The 20,228-nt window shown below is 42.9% G+C and overlaps 1 protein-coding gene across 5 annotated transcripts in view; it reads left to right on the forward strand.

Moving 5' to 3' along the window:
- DCLK1 (doublecortin like kinase 1) overlaps positions 1-20,228 on the forward strand; it is a 560,719-nt gene that overhangs the window by 239,702 nt on the left and 300,789 nt on the right. For all 5 annotated transcript variants that reach the window (XM_069758966.1, XM_069758968.1, XM_069758965.1 and 2 more), the window contains exon 4: positions 18,081-18,180. In XM_069758966.1, the coding sequence (XP_069615067.1) occupies positions 18,081-18,180 (100 nt within the window). The remainder of the gene's footprint in view (positions 1-18,080; positions 18,181-20,228) is intronic.

Consider the following 20,228-nt stretch of genomic DNA (forward strand, 5'->3'; position numbering starts at 1 on the left):
CGGCAAAGGGTGCCCTCGGTTCATTAAACATATGCAGGATTATCATAATGCGAACCCTAATGTGTTACGGTTCGCTGGCTTAGAAATAGTTAAATGTCCCGTGCAAGGCGGAGATCGCAATAAAATCTTACTGCAGCGGGAGGCAAAGTGGATAATGGATACTAATGCTCAGGGCCCCATCGGCCTTAATGATAAATTAGACATGTCGATTTTTTTGTAAGGTTAGACATGATTTTTTTGTAAAGTTAGACATGATTTTTTCATATGTGTCTTATAATGTTGTAATTTACATGTGCTTGTTAATAGTGTTTTGCACTTAACCCTATGTGTTTTTATCTCACACACCTGTTAATGACACGTCAGCTGGTCCTCTATATAGGATATGACGTTTTTAATTGTGCACCTGGACCCGTTGAAGCGCATTTGCGCGAAACGATCGTCGTCCACCTCTCCTCCTCCCAGCACCATCTCCCGATCCCAGCCGCCTCTCCAAAAGTGTTCCGTTTTATCGTAGCATGAATAAAGGACTTTAATTCAGCAGCTTTTCTGGGTGAGTGCCACATATTCTTCTTTTTTACTATATGGAATGGACTTGATTTTTCTATGTGGAGCACCGCCGTAGTCTGCTTTATCTGTGCTTGCTACACGAATCCTGCGCAGACATTGTGCTGCTTTGCGTCAAAGATTGGGTGCATTTTGAGCCTGGTGCCGTCTATATTCTTTGTTTTGTCAATTTTATATGCTTTATCAATTTTACCAAACGTGGAACGGTATAAACGCCTCCCCCAAAAGAAATTCATGAATAGCTGTTTTTTGGTCATTCTGCCTCACAAAAATCGGAATAAAAAGCGATCAAAAAAGTCACGTGCCCGAAAATGTTACCAATAAAAACATCAACTCGTCCCGCAAAAAACAAGACCTCACATGACTCTGTGGACTCAAATATGGAAAAATTATAGCTCTCAAAATGTGGTAACACAAAAAATATTTTTTGCAATAAAAAGCATCTTTCAGTCTGTGACGGCTGCCAATCATAAAAATCCGCTAAAAAACCCGCTGTAAAAGTAAATCAAACCCACCTTCATCACCCCCTTAGTTAGGGAAAAATTAAAAAAATGTATTTATTTCCATTTTCCCATTAGGGCTAGGGTTAGGGCTAGGTTTAGGGCTAGGGCTAGGGTTAGGGTTGGGGCTAGGGTTAAGGCTACAGTTAGGGTTGGGGCTAAAGTTAGGGTTAGGGTTTGGATTACATTTACGGTTGGGAATAGGGTTGGGATTAGGGTTAGGGGTGTGTCTGGGTTAGAGGTGTGGTTAGGGTTACCGTTGGGATTAGGGTTAGGGGTGTGTTTGGATTAGGGTTTCAGCTATAATTGGGGGTTTCCACTGTTTAGGCACATCAGGGGCTCTCCAAACGCGACATGGCGTCCGATCTCAATTCCAGCCAATTCTGCGTTGAAAAAGTAAAACAGTGCTCCTTCCCTTCCGAGCTCTCCCGTGTGCCCAAAGAGGAGTTTACCCCAACATATGGGGTATCCGCGTACTCAGGACAAATTGGACAACAACTTTTGGGGTCCAATTTCTCCTGTTACCCTCAAGAAAATACAAAACTGGGGGCTAAAAAATAGTTATGGGGGGAATTTTTTTTATTTTTATTTTTACGGCTCTGCGTTATAAACTGTAGTGAAACACTTGGGGGTTCCAAGTTCTCACAACACATCTAGATAAGTTCCTTGGGGGGTCTAGTTTCCAATATGGGGTCACTTGTGGGGGGGTTTCTACTGTTTAGGTACATTAGGGGCTCTGCAAACGCAATGTGACGCCTGCAGACCATTCCATCTAAGTCTGCATTCCAAATGGCGCTCCTTCCCTTCCGAGCCCTCCCATGCACCCAAACGGTGGTTCCTCCCCACATATGGGGTATCAGCGCACTCAGGACAAATTGGACAACAACTTTTGTGGTCCAATTTCTCCTGTTACCCTGGGGAAAATACAAAACTGGGGGCTAAAAAATAATTTTGGGGGGAATTTTTAATTTTTTTTATTTTCACGGCTCTGCGTTATAAACTGTAGTGAAACACTTGGGGGCTCAAAGTTCTCACAACACATCTAGATAAGTTCCTTGGGGGGTCTAGTTTTCAATATGGGGTCACTTGTGGGGGGTTTCTACTGTTTAGGTACATTAGGGTCTCTGCAAACGCAATGTGACGCCTGCAGACCATTCCATCTAAGTCTGCATTCCAAATGGCGCTCCTTCCCTTCCGAGCCCTCCCATGCGCCCAAACGGTGGTTTCCCCCCACATATGGGGCATCAGCGCATTCAGGACAAATTGGACAACAACTTTTGGGGTCCAATTTCTCCTGTTACCCTAGGAAAAATACAAAACTGGGGGATAAAAAATAATTTTTGTGGGAAAAAAATTTTTGTTTAATTTTTACGGCTCTGCATTCTAAACTTCTGTGAAGCCCTTGGTGCGTCAAAGTGCTCACCACACATCTAGATAAGTTCCTTAGGGGGTCTACTTTCCAGAATGGTGTAATTTGTGGGGGGTTTCAATGTTTAGGCACATCAGTCGCTCTCCAAACGCAACATGGCGTCCCAGCTCAATTCCTGTCAATTTTGCATTGAAAAGTCAAACGGCGCTCCTTCCCTTCCGAGCTCTCTCATGCGCCCAAACAGTGGTTTACCCCCACATATGAGGTATCAGCGTACTCAGGACAAATTGTACAACAACTTTTGGGGTCCAATTTCTTCTCTTACCCTTGGGAAAATAAAAAATTAGGGGCGAAAAGATAATTTTTGTGAAAAAAATTGATTTTTTATTTTTATGGTTCTGCATTATAAACTTCTGTAAAGCACTTGGTGGGTCAAAGTGCTCACCACACCTCTAGATAAGTTCCTTAGGGGGTCTACTTTGCAAAATGGTGTCACTTGTGGGGGGTTTCAATGTTTAGACACATCAGTGGCTCTCCAAACGCAACATGGCGTCTCATCTCAATTCCTGTCAATTTTGCATTGAAAAGTCAAATGGCGCTCCTTCCCTTCCGAGCTCTCGCATGCACGCAAACAGTGGTTTACCTCCACATATGGGGTATCGGCGTACTTAGGACAAATTGTACAACAACGCTTGCGGTCCATTTTCTCCTGTTACCCTTGGTAAAATAAAACAAATTGGAGCAGAAGTAAATTTTTTGTGAAAAAAAGTTAAATGTTAATTTTTATTTAAACATTCCAAAAATTCCTGTGAAACACCTGAAGGGTTAATAAACTTCTTGAATGTGGTTTTGAGCACCTTGAGGGGTGCAGTTTTTAGAATGGTGTCACACTTGGGTATTTCCTATCATATAGACCCCTCAAAATGACTTCAAATGAGATGTGGTCCTTAAAGGGAACCTGTCATCTGAATTTGGCGGGACTGGTTTTGGGTCATATGGGCGGAGTTTTTGGGTGTTTGATTCACCCTTTCCTTACCCGCTGGCTGCATGCTGGCTGCAATATTGGATTGAAGGTCATTCTCTGTCCTCCATAGTACACGCCTGCGCAAGGCAATCTTGCCTTGTGCAGGCATGTACTATGGAGGACAGAGAATCAACTTCAATCCAATATTGCAGCCAGCATGCAGCCAGCGGGTAAGGAAAGGGTGAATCAAACACCCGAAAACTCCGCCCATATGACCCAAAACCAGTCCCGCCAAATTCAGGTGACAGAGTCCCTTTAAAATAAAATGGTGTTGGAAAAATGAGAAATTGCTGGTCAACTTTTAACCCTTATAACTCCCTAACAAAAAAAAAATTTGGTTCCAAAATTGTGCTGATGTAAAGTAGACATGTGGGAAATGTTACTTATTAAGTATTTTGTGTGACATATCTCTGTGATTTAATTGCATAAAAATTCAAAGTTGGAAAATTGTGAAATTTTCAAAATTTTTGCCAAATTTCCATTTTTTTCACAAATAAACGCAGGTAATATCAAAGAAATTTTACCACTATCATGAAGTACAATATGTCACGAGAAAACAATGTCAGAATCACCGGGATCCGTTGAAGCGTTCCAGAGTTATAACCTCATAAAGGGACAGTGGTCAGAAGTGTAAAAATTGGCCTGGTCCATAACGTGCAAACCACCCTTGGGGGTAAAGGGGTTAAAGGAGTTGTCCAGGCTTGGGATTAAAGTCTGCAGTTGCTTTATGTGACTTCAGACTTTTGAATCCTGACCGCATGCGGCGTGCTTGCGGTTAGGATTCTCCATTATTATTGGTGAGAGTGGGCGGTCACGCGCCAACTAGAAATTCTCATTCTCTCTCAATAGACATGCATTGAGAGAGGACGAGCATGTTAGGTTGGAATGTGAATGGAAGTATGTAAATCGCATGCTCTGGCCGGCAACACCAGAGAATCCTGACAGTGTGCACACTACACGTGTTATTCAGTATTCAACAGTCTGCAGTCACAGAAACGACTGTATACTTTCATCCCAAGCCTGGACAACTGTTGTGAATTCTGCTTTTGGGCTCCCTGCGGTGGCTGTAGGTGGTAATGCAGTTGTCCCTGGCCTGCAGTTCTGGACAGGTGTATCTGCTGATTGCAAATCTGACTGGGGTATTTAGGTTTGCAGGACTCATTAGTCCTTGCCAGTTGTCAATGTTTCTTGTGAAGTGTTGGATCACTTTCTGGCTTCTCCTGCTTAGCTGCCAATTCAGCAAAAGATAAGTGTCTGTTTCTTTTTCTGTGGCACACATGCAGTGTGCTTGTATTCTGTGCTATTCATTTGTTTGTCTCTTGTCCAGCTTAGACTGTGTCAGTGTTTTCTCAGTCTTGTTGAATTCTCTGGAGTTGCAGATATACACTCCACATCTTTAGTTAGATGGTGGAGTTTTTGTATTTTCTGCTGTGGATATTTTTGGAAGGATTTTTAATACTGACCGCTTAGTATCCTGTCCTATTCTTTCCTATTTAGCTAGTGTGGCCTCATTTGCTAAATCCTGTTTCCTGCCTGCGTGTGTCTTTTCCTCTACTACTCACAGTCATTATTTGTGGGTGGCTGCCTATTCTTTGGGGTTCTGCTCTGAGGCAAGATAGTATTCCTATTTCCATCTATAGGGGTATTTAGTCCTCCGGCTGTGTCGAGGTGTCTAGGTTTTGTTAGGCACACCCCACGGCTACTTCTAGTTGCGATGTTAAGATCAGGGTTTGCGGTCTGTATAGTTACCACCTACTCCAGGGAAAGTTTTCATGCTGCTCCAAGGTCACCTGATCATAACAGACAACCCCTTTTAGAGCATATGAAAGCTCATATATACCACACATATTAACATAACATAAACCTCTTGTGACATGGTATCACAAAATCATGTTTTATGTGAGCACTCAATATCTCGGCATGCTGGATGTTGATCCAAGAGGAAATACAGTATATGGAAATGGCTCAATGATATCTGTCAAGTTTGCAGAGTCCTTCATATAACATTAAGAATCTATTTTTTGATTATTGTTTTTATTTTATTAATCCCTTTCTGACCTCGGACGGGATAGTACGTCCGAGGTCAGATCCCCTGCTTTGATGCAGGGCTCCGCGGTGAGCCCGCATCAAAGCCGGGACATGTCAGCTGTTTTGAACAGCTGACATGTGCCCGTAATAGGCGCGGGCAGAATCGCGATCTGCCCGCACCTATTAACTAGTTAAATGTCAATCGCAGACAGTGGCATTTAACTACCATTTCCGGCCGGGCGGCCGGAAATGACGTCATCGCCGACCCCCATCACATGATCGGGGGTCGGCGATGCTTCAGAATAGTAACCATAGAGGTCCCTGAGACCTCTATGGTTACTGATCCTCGGCAGCTGTGAGCGCCACCTTGTGGTCGGCGCTCACAGCACACCTGCAATTCTGCTACATAGCAGCGATCTGATGATCGCTGCTATGTAGCAGAGCCGATCATGCTGTGCCTGCTTCTAGCCTCCCATGGAGGCTATTGAAGCATGGCAAAAGTTAAAAAAAAAAAGTTAAAAAAAATGTGAAAAAAATAAAAAAAATATAAAAGTTTAAATCACCCCCCTTTCGCCCCAATCAAAATAAATGAATAAAAAAAAATCAAATCTACACATATTTGGTATCGCCGCGCTCAGAATCGCCCAATCTATCAATTAAAAAAAAGCATTAACCTGATCACTAAACGGCGTAGCGAGAAAAAAATGCGAAACGCCAGAATTACTTTTTTTGGTCGCCGCGACATTGCATTAAAATGCAATAACGGGCGATCAAAAGAACGTATCAGCACCAAAATGCTATCATTAAAAACGTCATCTCGGCACGCAAAAAATAAGCTCTCAACCGACCCCAGATCATGAAAAATGGAGACGCTACGGGTATCGGAAAATGGTGCAATTTTTTTTTTTTTTTAGCAAAGTTTGGAATTTTTTTTCACCACTTAGGTACAAAATAACCTAGTCATGTTAGGTGTCTATGAACTCGTACTGACCTGGAGAATCATAATGACAGGTCAGGTTTAGCATTTAGTGAACCTAGCAAAAAAGCCAAACAAAAAACAAGTGTGGGATTGCACTTTTTTTGCAATTTCACCGCACTTGGAATTTTTTTCCCATTTTCTAGTACACGACATGCTAAAACCAATGGTGTCATTCAAAAGCACAACTCGTCCCGCAAAAAATAAGCCCTCACATGGCCAAATTGTCGGAAAAAAAAAAGTTATGGCTCTGGGAAGGAGAGGAGTGAAAAACGAACACGGAAAAACGTAAAATCCCAAGGTCATGAAGGGGTTAATATTGATGTGTATGTGTATATGGAGCGCCCTCAAGGCCCGTGGGGTACTCGGTACCGGGCCCTTCGGTTCTCAGTGGGGATGTCACGGTGGCTGACCCGGTCCGTGGCCCTCGGGAGGTCCGTTGATAAGATGGGGAGAGGTCTTTAAAGGGATAATGTTCGTGACGCCACCTGTGGTACTCGGTCAGGGTGACCGATGCTGCATAGGGGTCCGCTGGGGTGATGTTATGGCAGCTAGATGGTATACCTTCCCACAGGTGAAGTATGTCCCCAGGGCTTCCCAGAGTGTAGATGGTGGATGGTGGATGATGTAAGGCGCAGTGAATAACGAAGACACAAGGTTGCAGCCTCTTTACCTTTACTGAAGGCTTCAGCATCCACAGTCCAGGGTAGGTACCACAAGGCAGGCAGAGTCCGGCCGGTCTGAAGGCAAATACAGAGTCCCCTTATCCAGGTGGAATTCAATAGCCTTCCTCTAGCACCTGGGCGTTGTAGTACCTCCCTGCTGAGCAACTCGGTAAGGTCCTCAAAACTATTGTAGATGTTAAGTCTCTTCTCTCTGTCCCCCTGACGGGTAGGACAAAACCGTATGACTGGTGGCCTGAGGCTTTTTATAGGGACCCTAGAGACGCCCCGACCCCCACAAGTTTACCCACAGGGGACCTGAGAACCTATATAATGAAGTCACAGATGTGACGACACGCGTTGGGTGGGCCACAGGGGGGCTGTTTTGCTTATTGACCTCTTTTATCTTAGAGAACCGAGCCTCTGCGAACATGTCTATTGGAGACGTTATTTGGTAATTGTATGGCATTACAGGTTACAACTGATCTGCATACATATTTTCTGTCCTGGAGCTTGTGTCTATACCTGTTTGACAAACTTTTGGACTGTTTTGCGGCAGTATGCATATTTAAATGTCTGTACCACCTGCACTTTATAGCTATTATTGGTTAGTACGTCCTTGGTCCAGCTACTTGCTCAGGATAGTTTGGGTTTATAAAGGTATTTATATAGGTTCTCAGGTCCCCTGTGGGTAATTAGTCTTCTTGGGTAATTTCTTTTTTTATGTTCTTTAATTGTTTTTAACGCTGTTAGTGTGCTGTATTTAGGATTTGTAATTAATAAAAATTGTGATTTTTGTTGATCCCTGCGTTATTGCATGTCTCTTTCTCTTTGTGTTTTCTATGGGCTATTTTTGGCATGTAGCAGGTTGAGCACATTTGATTATGATAGATGGTGCCCTCTATTCAGTAGTGTTTTCATAGCTTTCTTAGGATCTGCCGCATGGGATGCAGGCGCAGCTCCGTGTACCCTCGTCTTCCGCAGGCCGCAGTCTGGAGCTGGCTGGAACCCACTCCAACCAGCCTCTGCCAAACTCGGTCGGGACTCACTGACTATCTCCTACTCCCTCCAGTCAGCTTCTGTCTAACTTCATAACCAACCCACCAGTTTTACCTAAGTGTGAGAATTGCCCTAATAGATAGAAACATGGCTCCCCCTGGCGGACTGGAGTGTGAAGTGTGTATTGTGGTTGTGATACCTGGACAGAAGATCTCCTTCATTGCCTTCAGACGTAACATCACTCCCCCTGGTGGAAGAATAACATTACTGCAACGAACCAGGACTCTGGGGCGCTGCATATACATGTATATTGGAAGGGACCTTCAGAGTCATGTCCAACCCCCTGGTCAATGCAGGATTTACTAAATCATCCCAGACAGATGTCTGTCCAGCCTCTGTTTGAAGACTTCCATTGAAGGAGAACTCGCCACCTCTCATGGCAGCCTGTTATGTATAGGCCTATATGTAAAACTTGAAGATGAACAGGGTGTAAAAAAGTCTTTCAGATTCTGTGTATATCACTGAGGTTTATGCTATTATGATTCTCATCAGACTGTGGAAGAAAACTCTGGAAATCTTTCTGCAGTGTTGAACAATTTATATTTTGTATATGACGGACTCTCATTACCAGTAGATGCTGCTCCTGGATAATAAAATACACGATAACCAAAAAAAGAGTCTAATTCAGATTGTGGACTCACTGTAATGGTCTGTGTTATTATGTGCGCATAAAAATGTATTATGTGCTCAGGAATAATGTTCACATTATGTGCAAATTTCTGTTTGGGTTTTTCAAAAATGTACAGTGTATTATAGTACTCGCCGAGGGCGTAACTGTACAGCACCTGCCGACTATCATGTGTCATTAAAGGGGTTGTCCAGTATTTTAACATTTATGGCCTCTCCGTAGGATAGATAATCAATGCCAGATCGGTAGGGTGCCAACACTCGGAACCTCCGCCCATCAGCTGTTCTCGGTGTCGGCGGCGACCAGAACTAGCTCAGTTGTGGAGCAGCACAGCGCCCGTTGACGGTATAGTGGCCGAGGCCGAGTACTGCACAACCACCATCTATTCAAATGAACATGGGGTGGATATGCAGTACCCGGCCACTGCAACTATTCTGTCTATGGAGCTCCGCAGTTGAGCAGTTCCGGTTCACACTGTCGGCGGAGGTGCCGAGTGTCGCAACCCCACCTATCCGATATTGATGACTTATCCTCAATACAGGCCATTAATGTAAAAGTCTCGGACAACCCATTTAACAGTATTGGTCTTCTCACACGAGCCAAAAAAACCGTGTAGGCCTCCTAGGCTCCATGGCCCGGGTGCAACTGCATCCCTTGTGACCATTATAGTTACGCCACTATTACCAGCAAAGTAGGTGAGATTTTACCAACAGTCATCCACAGTGAAATCTGAAAGAAATTGCATTTACGGTAACTATTGCAGAATTTGGCACAAATTTGGATGCAGATTTATGATACGTGTGCGGTAATCAAGGGGTCACTAGAGGATAATATTATGGACCCAAAAACCCTCTAGGTGCCACCATATTGTGTGACACTATGTACTCTATAGAATACTTCTGTAATATTGGATGGACCATGCACAAATATTTTCAGATTCCCCCATGCCTCTGCATAAAAGGGAGTGAGTTAAATGTGGTGTGGCTGCCTCTGTCTCGGCAGGGACCATCATTTGGGTAATGTGGCTAATTGAAGTCAGATCCCACTGATGAACCCGGGATCCCCTGACATCAGTTAGTTCGAATCGATCCATCGGACACTTGGGTAATCTGTGAGCAGTGGACGGGAGCCCTGAGAGCCGCCTCTTACCTTTCGGCAGGTCCGGCTCCTCTTTTGATCAGCCAGCTTGGCGTAACGTCATTGTTGCGGTGTGAGAGCCGCAGATGCTGGCTGTTGATAGACGGTTTCTCAGTACTTCTGTCCAGCGGCCACAGATTACTGACCCGGCTGATGGATCAGGTCCTCCAAATTAATTTGCACCAACTCTACCTGTTACCCAATGTCTATTGTCTGATAAAGCAAGGATTAGTCACGTGACGTTTTAACATGTCTGATCCTTACATTGTTGCTCCTAGCAGGGTTTGGAAAGCACCTGAGGAATTATTGCAGCAGAGGAGGGATCGAGGTGATGGAGGCCCTGGCCCGGACAATTGCCCCTATGTCTTATTTGCCCCCAGTATGTTGTAGCAGAACATCTTAATCTCGTTGTAGGGGGAATAAGGACAGCAAGACTAATGTTTTTCCTCGGTTTTTCGATGAAATTACAGTTTTTCTTAAAATAGAGATGTCACACTTCTGAGAATAGGACAGTGAAGAAGCCATAAGGTTTAGTAGGACTCATATCATGTCTCAAGACAAGGTGTATGTAGGTAAAAAATCCATTTAGGTGGCGATCCTAATGAATGTGTCTTGATAAGTGATAATGCTGAGGTCTTGGTTGGTTTGTGCCTAGTTGCGCCCATGGCTGCTGCCCCTTTCTTCTGCGTCTCACCTAGATGCCATCTTGAAAATCATATTACATCAGTATAGTCATCATCTCCACTGGGAGACATCATGTTCTTACTTCATTTTTGGTTAGGAAGTGACTTACAATTAATTCGCCCCATTGGTGAATTTAATACTTGGAGGCGAATAATCTCGTTTTCCCGACTCCACACAAAGATCTGAGTTCTGACCCCTAATCAGCCATTACACTGCCTACAGAAGACGCTGCACCTTGACGCTCCGTTGTTTTTGCTCCGAGAGCTGGATGTTTGCCCCCCTTGCAGCGTCTGGCTTTTTAATGTAATTTATTGAGGTCACAGTATGACAGAGGTGTTTTTTCTTATGAATTTGTCTACACAACTGACATGCTTAGAGCATCATTGTGATGTAATTGTTGCCATGGTGATCCGATTCTAAGGGAAAGTAATGAATTCTGGAGCGATCTCGTCTGCACCGATAAATAGCAGGTGCCTTTGTACTCGGCTCTCGTAAGATGACCGGAAAGAAGAGACCTAGGATGTGCTTATATGGTGATCAGACAAATGTGACCAAGCATACAAATGGTCTCTATCTGTGAAGTCACAGGACTGGAGGCTTAGAGTGAGATCAAAGATGAATCTATAATTTACAACGCGTGGGAACCTAGCCTCAGAGTTTGAGGAGAGTGTCATCTTAGAGTGATTCGATTACCTCGCAAGTGTGGAGAAGATGGAAAACGTAATTTTAACAATCTTCTCCATTGTCGGAGTCTGCGGATGTTGGACTGCACTCAGATAACATCCGAGTGCAGTTCGATGTTTCACACTCACCCATAGACTTGTATGGGTGTGCGTGATCCAAATTCCAAAGCCTCTCGCAGCACACTGTCATTTATTTTCTCCTGCTGGATCGGCATGAAATAAAGAATCCCAGATTTGCATTGCCCCATAGTATAACATTGGTCCGAGCGCTATGTAATAAAATATTGGATAGCACTCAGCCATGTTCTACGCTAGTGTGAGCAAGCCATAACAATCAAAGCTTTTAAAGGGAATCTGTCAGCAGGTGTTTATGTAATCTGGGAGAAGCTTGATGTAGGGACTGAGGGCCTGATTATAACGATGTATCACTTACTAGTTTGCTTGCTGCAATAAAATCTGAGGGCACCGATTGGGATAAAGAGGAAGCCCCCTCACTCTGTTAACCATTTATAATGATGTAGTCACTATTGACAGCAGCATCTAAGGGGTTAAACAGATTTGGACGGTGCAAACACTGATCGTGGCTGATGCAGCAAGTTGTCAGCTATAGTGGACAGCCGACAGCAGCCGGATTGTCACCTGTATGGGGAGGCTATTCGCTTATATCTCAGGTCAGTTAAAAGACGTATTGGCTGTCATTAAGGGGTTAAAATATAAGCCCTACTCCAAAAATATGCCCTATTTACAGTTCAGTTAGGTGCCATCTACTGACTAATTGATATATTTATATTTTAATTTGCATTTTTCAATTGTATCTATTTTTTGTAGTACATTTTCTTTTGGGGATTGTAATATAAGACATTCCCTGAAGATGACCCCCAGCGCACCTTCAGATTAAAAAATAATATGAGATCCTGTCTTATTTTTGGAGAAACACGGTAGTATAAAAAAATAATAAAGCAGTTAGATAGTTTAGTTAGGGAAAGATAGGGAATTTTTAATTAAAATATATTAGATAAAAATTATTTTATGAAATTAAATAACGTTTAGGATGAATATAACATTTTGTTTCGGACCACCCCTTTAAAGAGGTGTCAGTTACAGTATAACTTCTAGTGTCCAAGGAATGGAGCCCTGGTACAAGAATTTCATGGGGAATACAGTTATTTTCTAAAATATATATGTCGGGTGCGATGACAAGTAGTGCTAAGCGAGTGTGCTTGGATAAGGTGTTATCTGAGCATGCTCAGGTGCTAACTGAGTGACTTCGACATGCACGAATACTATGTTCGAGTCCCCTGGGCTGCATGTCTCGTGGCTGTTTGACAGCTGCAACATATGCAAAGTTGCCTGCCTATTAAGCAATCCCTGCAAGTGTTGCGGCTGCCGAACAGCCACGAGATGTGCAGCCACGGGGACTCGAACAGTTTTTTCGACCACGCTGAAGACACTCTATTGACACCCGAGCATGCTCAGATAACACCTTATCCCAGCACGTTCGCTCATCACTAGTGACTAGTCCTTTTTAACCCCTTACTGACCTCGGACAGGATAGTACGTCCGAGGTCAGATCCCCTGCTTTGATGCAGGGCTCCACGGTGAGCCCGCATCAAAGCCGGGACATGTCAGCTGTTTTGAACAGCTGACATGTGCCCGCAATAGCGGCGGGTGAAATCGCGATTCACCCCCCGCTATTAACTAGTTAAATGCCGCTGTCCAACGCAGACAGCGGCATTTAACTACCGCATCCAACCGGGCGGCCGGATATGAGCGCATCGCCGACCCCCGTCACATGATCGGAGGTCGGTGATGCTTCTCCATTGTAACCATAGAGGTCCTTGAGACCTCTATGGTTACTGATCGCCGGTGGCTGTGAGCGCCACCCTGTGGTCGGCGCTCACAGCACACCTGATTTTCTACTACATAGCGGCGATCAGCAGATCGCTGCTATGTAGCAGAGGCGATCGAGTTGTGCCTGCTTCTAGCCTCCCATGGAGGCTATTGAAGCATGGCCAAAGTAAAAAAAAAAAAGTAAAAAAAAATGTGAAAAAAATAAAAAAAATATAAAAGTTTAAATCACCCCCCTTTTGTCCCAATCAAAATAAATCAATAAAAAAAAAAAATCAAACCTACACATATTTGGTATCGCCGCGTTCAGAATCGCCCGATCTATCAATAAAAAAAAGCATTAACCTGATCGCTAAACGGCGTAACGAGAAAAAAAATCGAAACGCCAGAATTACGTTTTTTTGGTCGCCGCGACATTGCATTAAAATGCAATAACGGGCGATCAAATGAACGTATCTGCACTGAATTGGAATCATTAAAAACGCCAGCTCGGCATGCAAAAAATAAGCCGTCAACCGACCCCAGATCATGAAAAATGGAAACGCTACGAGTATCGGAAAATGGCGCTTTTTTTTTTTTTTAGCAAATTTTGGAATTTTTTTCACCACTTAGGTAAAAAGTAACCTAGTCATGTTAGGTGTCTATGAACTCGTAGTGACCTAGAGAATCAAAATGGCAGGTCAGTTTTAGCATTTAGTGAACCTAGCAAAAAAGCCAAACAATTTCACTGCACTTGGAATTTTTTTTCCCGTTTTCTAGTATATGACATGGTAAAACCAATGATGTCGTTCAAAAGTACAACTCGTCCCGCAAAAAATAAGCCCTCACATGGCCAAATTGACGGAAAAATAAAAAAGTTATGGCTCTGGGAAGGAGGGGAGCGAAAAACGAACACGGAAAAATGGAAAATCCCAAGGTCATGAATGGCTTAACCCCTTAATCCCATATGACGTACTATCCCGTCGAGGTGGGGTGGGCTTTAATTCCCACCGACGGGATAGTACGTCATAGGCGATCGGCCGCGCTCACGGGGGGAGCGCGGCCGGGTGTCAGCTGCCTATCACAGCTGACATCCGGCACTATGTGCCAGGAGCGGTCACGGACCGCCCCCGGCACATTAACCCCCGGCACACCGCGATCAAACATGATCGCGATGTGCCGGCGGTATAGGGAAGCATCGCGCAGGGAGGGGGCTCCCTGCAGGCTTCCCTGAGCCCCCGCAGCAACGTGATGTGATCGCGTTGCTGTGAGGGTCTCCTACCTCCTTCCTCCTTGCTGGACCCGGATCCAAGATGGCCGCGGATCCGGGTCCTGCAGGGAGGGAGGTGCCTTACCAAGTGCCTGCTCAGAGCAGGCACTTGGTAACGCTGCAGCGCTGTTTGACAGATCGGTGATCTGTCAGAGTGCTGTGCAAACTGGCAGATCACCGATCTGTATTGTCCCCCCCTGGGACAAAGTAAAAAAGTTAAAAAAATTTTTTTCCAAATGTGTAAAAAAAAATAAAAAAAAATATTCCTAAATAATGAAAAAAAAAAAAAAATTATTCCCATAAATACATTTCTTTATCTAAATAATAAAAAACAAACAATAAAAGTACACATATTTAGTATCGACGCGTCCGTAACGACCCGACCTATAAAACTGGCCCACTAGTTAACCCCTTCAGTAAGCACCGTAAGGGGGAAAAAAAAAAAAACGAGGCAAAAAACGCTTTATTATCATACCGCCGAACAAAAAGTGGAATAACACGCGATCAAAAAGACAGATATAAATAACCATGGTACCGCTGAAAGCGTCATCTTGTCCCGCAAAAAATGAGCCACCATACAGCATCATCAGCGAAAAAATAAAAAAGTTATAGTCCTGAGAATAAAGCGATGCAAAAATAATTATTTTTTCTATAAAATAGTTTTTATCGTATAAAAGCGCCAAAACATAAAAAAATGATTTAAATGAGGTATCGCTGTAATCGTACTGACCCGAAGAATAAAACTGCTTTATCAATTTTACCAAACGCGGAACGGTATAAACGCCTCCCCCAAAAGAAATTCATGAATAGCTGGTTTTTAGTCATTCTGCCTCACAAAAATCGTAATAAAAAGCGATCTAAAAATGTCACGTGCCCGAAAATGATACCAATAAAAACGTCAACTCGTCCCGCAAAAAACAAGACCTCACATGACTCTGTGGACCAAAATATAGCTCTCAAAATGTGGTAACGCAAAAAATATTTTTTTGCAATAAAAAGCGTCTTTCAGTGTGTGACGGCTGCCAATCATAAAAATCCGCTAAAAAACCCGCTATAAAAGTAAATCAAACCCCCCTTCATCACCCCCTTAGTTAGGGAAAAATTAAAAAAATGTATTTATTTCCATTTTCCCATTAGGGCTAGGGTTAGGGTTAGGGCTAGGGTTAGGGCTAGGGCTAGGGTTAGGGCTAGGGTTAGGGTTGGGGCCACAGTTAGGGTTGGGGCAACAGTTAGTGTTGGGGCTAAAGTTAGGGTTGGGGCTAAAGTTACAGTTAGGGTTTAGATTACATTTACAGTTGGGAATAGGGTTGGGATTAGGGTTAGGGGTGTGTCAGGGTTAGAGGTGTGGTTATGGTTACTGTTGGGATTAGGGTTAGGGGTGTGTTTGGATTACGGTTTCAGTTATAATTGAGGGGTTTCCACTGTTTAGGCACATCAGGGGCTCTCCAAACGCGACATGGCGTCCGATCTCAATTCCAGTCAATTCTGAGTTGAAAAAGTAAAACAGTGCTCCTTCCCTTCCGAGCTCTCCCGTGTGCCCAAACAGGGGTTTACCCCAACATATGGGGTATCAGCGTACTCAGTACAAATAGGACAACAACTTTTGGGGTCCAATTTCTCCTGTTACCCTTGGGAAAATACAAAACTGGGGGCTAAAAAATAATTTTGGGGGGAAATTTTTATTTTCACGGCTCTGCGTTACAAACTGTAGTGAAACACTTGGGGGTTCAAAGCTCTCACAACACATCTAGATGAGTTCCTTAGGGGGTCTACTTTCCAAAATGGTGTCACTTGTGGGGGGTTGCTACTGTTTAGGTACATTAGGGGCTCTGCAAACGCAATGTGACACCTGCAGACCATTCCATCTAAGTCTGCATTCCAAATGGCGCTCCTTTCCCTTCCGAGCCCCGAGCCCTCCCATGCGGCCAAACAGTGGTTCCCCCCCACATATGGGGTATCAGCGCACTCAGGACAAATTGGACAACAACTTTTGGGGTCGAATTTCTCTTCTTACCCTCGGGAAAATACAAAACTGGGGGCTAAAAAATAATTTTTGTGGGGAAAAATTTTTGTTTTATTTTTACGGCTCTGCATTATAAACTTCTGTGAAGCCCTTGGTGGGTCAAAGCGCTCAAAACACATCTAGATAAATTCCTTAGGGGGTCTACTTTCCAAAATGGTGTCACTTGTGGGGGGTTTCAATGTTTAGGCACATCAGTGGCTCTCCAAATGCAACATGGCGTTCCATCTCAATTCCTGTCAATTTTGCATTGAAAAGTCAAACGGCGCTCCTTCCCTTCCGAGCTCTCCCATTCGCCCAAACAGTGGTTTACCCCCACATATGGGGTATCAGCGTACTCAGGACAAATTGTACAACAACTTTTGGGGTCCAATTTCTTCTCTTACCCTTGGGAAAATAAAAAATTGGGGGCGAAAAGATAATTTTTGTGAAAAAATATGATTTTTTATTTTTACGGTTCTGCATTATAAACTTCTGTGAAGCACTTGGTGGGTCAAAGTGCTCACCACACCTCTAGATAAGTTCCTTAGGGGGTCTACTTTCCAAAATGGTGTCACTTGTGGGGGGTTTCAATGTTTAGGCACATCAGGGGCTCTCCAAACGCAACATGGCGTCCCATCTCGATTCCAGTCAATTTTGCATTGAAAAGTCAAATGGCGCTCCTTCGCTTCCGAGCTCTGTCATGCGCCCAAACAGTGGTTTATCCCCACATATGGGGTATCGGTGTACTCAGGACAAATTGTACAACAACTTTTGCGGTCCATTTTCTCCTGTTACCCTTGGTAAAATAAAACAAATTGGAGCTGAAGTAAATTTTTTGTGAAAAAAAGTTAAATGTTCATTTTTATTTAAACATTCCAAAAATTCCTGTGAAGCACCAGAAGGGTTAATAAACTTCTTGAATGTGGTTTTGAGCACCTTGAGGGGTGCAGTTTTTGGAATGGTGTCACACTTGGGTATTTTCTATCATATAGACCCCTCAAAATGACTTCAAATGAGATGTGGTCCCTAAAAAAAAAATGGTGTTCTAAAAATCAGAAATTGCTGGTCAACTTTTAACCCTTATAACTCCCTAACAAAATAAAATTTTGGTTCCAAAATTGTGCTGATGTAAGTAAACATGTGGGAAATGTTACTTATTAAGTATTTTGTGTGATATATCTCTGTGATTTAATTGCATAAAAATTCAAAGTTGGAAAATTGCAAAATTTTCATAATTTTCGCCAAATTTCCGTTTTTTTCACAAACAAACGCAGGTACTATCAAAGAATTTTTACCACTATCATGAAGTACAATATGTCCCGAGAAAACATTGTCAGAATCACTGGGATCTGTTGAAGCGTTCCAGAGTTATAACCTCATAAAGGGACAGTGGTCAGAATTGTAAAAATTGGCCCGGTCATTAACGTGCAAACCACCCTTGGGGCTTAAGGGGTTAAAGTGTTAGAATTTGTTTGTAAAATGGCTCAAGTATTTGGCATTATAATGTATAAACCTGGTTTGGGACCACTGAAATGTTTCTCTAAGTGGCGGACATATTTCCTTTTCATTACAAGTAGTACGGGTCTGATGTACAGAACGTCTGCTAAAATGATATCTTTGGATACAGAAGTGATCGCTGGTGTGACAAATCCTTACTTCTCTTTCAGGTGATGTGCCTTCAGGATTTCTTTGGTGATGATGACATTTTTATTGCTTGTGGACCTGAAAAGTTCCGTTACCAGGATGACTTCTTACTGGACGAAAGCGGTAAGAGAGACTTGCACAAGTTACACAACGTTCCTTGCACTTGTTAATCCGGCCAAGATTGTGTCATCCAAACATTTTACAGATTATCTGATCCAAAATCAACAAATCTCACACTAATACAAATTGTTTCCATGTCAATATCATAAGCAGATGGGAATAAAGAAAAGAGTAACTGTTAAATATTGGCAATGTCTGCACGTGTCTCCAGGCAGTGTCCTCAACCCTGGACAATATGGGGTGTCTCACTACTAGTAATAATGGAAACACACATTCATCATCATCACCAGGAAAATTTTATATTTATGCACTAGATGGCAGCCCGATTCTAAAGAATCGGGAGTCTAGAATCCATATATACTTTATTTATTCAAATGTAAGAATAATACAATTAATAAATAATAGTAAGAAAGAACAAAAAATGGCTGCACTAATAGCCAGTTAATAATAGGCAATAGTTCTTTGCAGGAATGCAGATATTAATAAATAGGCAGTTTATATTGCAGAGAAATTGCTGGGCAATAATGGACAATGTCCTTATGTGGCAAATAATAGAGCAATATACCCAATGTGGCAAAGAAGAGGTTAATAAACGGCAGTCTCTCAGTATAACAGTCAGTGAATAATAGGCAGTATATGGAGAAAACACCAAACAAAAGTTCAAAATTGGTGTGAAAATGTCACTGAACCACTTCACAACTAAATATATATAGTTTTGGTAAATGGTATTATCATTTTTTTGACGAAATTCGGCAGGAGCTTGAAGAGCAACGTCACTGGGCCCGCCTCCACGCAGTAGAAACTTGCTGTGAGGTAAAAATTCAAAAATCAAACCAAAATGGCGGGCGGAGTGTGTCACAGTACGGCACGTTTCTGATTGGTCGCTCGCAGCAGGCAGCAACCAATCAGACACTGGACACTGTTGACGTCACTTAGCTCCGGACATTAGCTCCGGACATTAGCTCCGGACATTAGCTCCGGACATTATCTCCGCACATTAGCTCCGGACATTAGCTCCGGACAAAGCCACGGAAGTTGGCACAAATTGCAGGAAGTAGTATTCTAGGCAATTAATCTCCGGACATTAGCTCCGGACATTAGCTCCGGACATTAGCTCCGGACAAAGCCACGGAAGTTGGCACAAATTGCAGGAAGTAGTATTCTAGGCAATTATATATTAGATTCCTGCCAATTTTAGGGTTTGTTGTTTTTTTTTCTCCCATTTTTCCAAGAGCCATAACTCTTTTACTTTACTGTATAAGTCACAGAAAATGTAAATTCTGCTGTAACTTGATTTTTCAGGTCAGTATTATTACTGTATGCCAGATTTATATAACATACTGTATATGTAGATAAATAATTATTGCTTTAAAAAAATCTAAACTTTGTAAAAAACTGACTTGTGTAACCATTTTCTTAGACCCATCCCTTTTTTTTATTCCTGTCAATGGAGCTGTATGAGGGCTTCATTTTTTGTGGGTCAAGCAGTAACGGTTTGTAGGATGACTTTTTCATCACTCTTTAATGCATTTTCTCTTAGTTTCGCTCTTCCCACTTGCCCTGTAGCAGTGGCGACTGAGGTAATAGGGTTGTTGGGTTTATGTCACCTTTGTATTGTCAGATGACATCAAGCCCGGGAGTTAGTAAAGGAGAGGCGCCTTTAAGACGCCTCCATTACTAACCCCATACTATGTTTTGAAATAAACAAACAATAAGAATGAAATCTTTTATTTGAAATAAAACTCAAAACTCTCTTATACACATTTATTAAAAAAACAAAATAATACTCGCCTTTATATTACAAAATAATAAACAATCTGGCAATACAGAGCTAACACCAACTCCAATCCTATTACCCCATTTGCCATAGGGCAAGTGGGAAGAGCGAGGCTAAGCGCCAGATTTGGCGCATCTTATGGATGCACCATTTTCTGAGGTGGCTGATGGTTGATGTTGGTAGCCTGGGAGGGGGGGCAATATCTCTGGCCCCTTCCCAGGCTATTAATGTGAACCCACAGCTGTCTGTTTAGCCTTTGCTGATTTGAATCTAT

This window comes from Ranitomeya imitator, chromosome 3, assembly GCF_032444005.1.
Source record: "Ranitomeya imitator isolate aRanImi1 chromosome 3, aRanImi1.pri, whole genome shotgun sequence".
NCBI classification, from domain to species: Eukaryota; Metazoa; Chordata; class Amphibia; order Anura; family Dendrobatidae; genus Ranitomeya; species Ranitomeya imitator.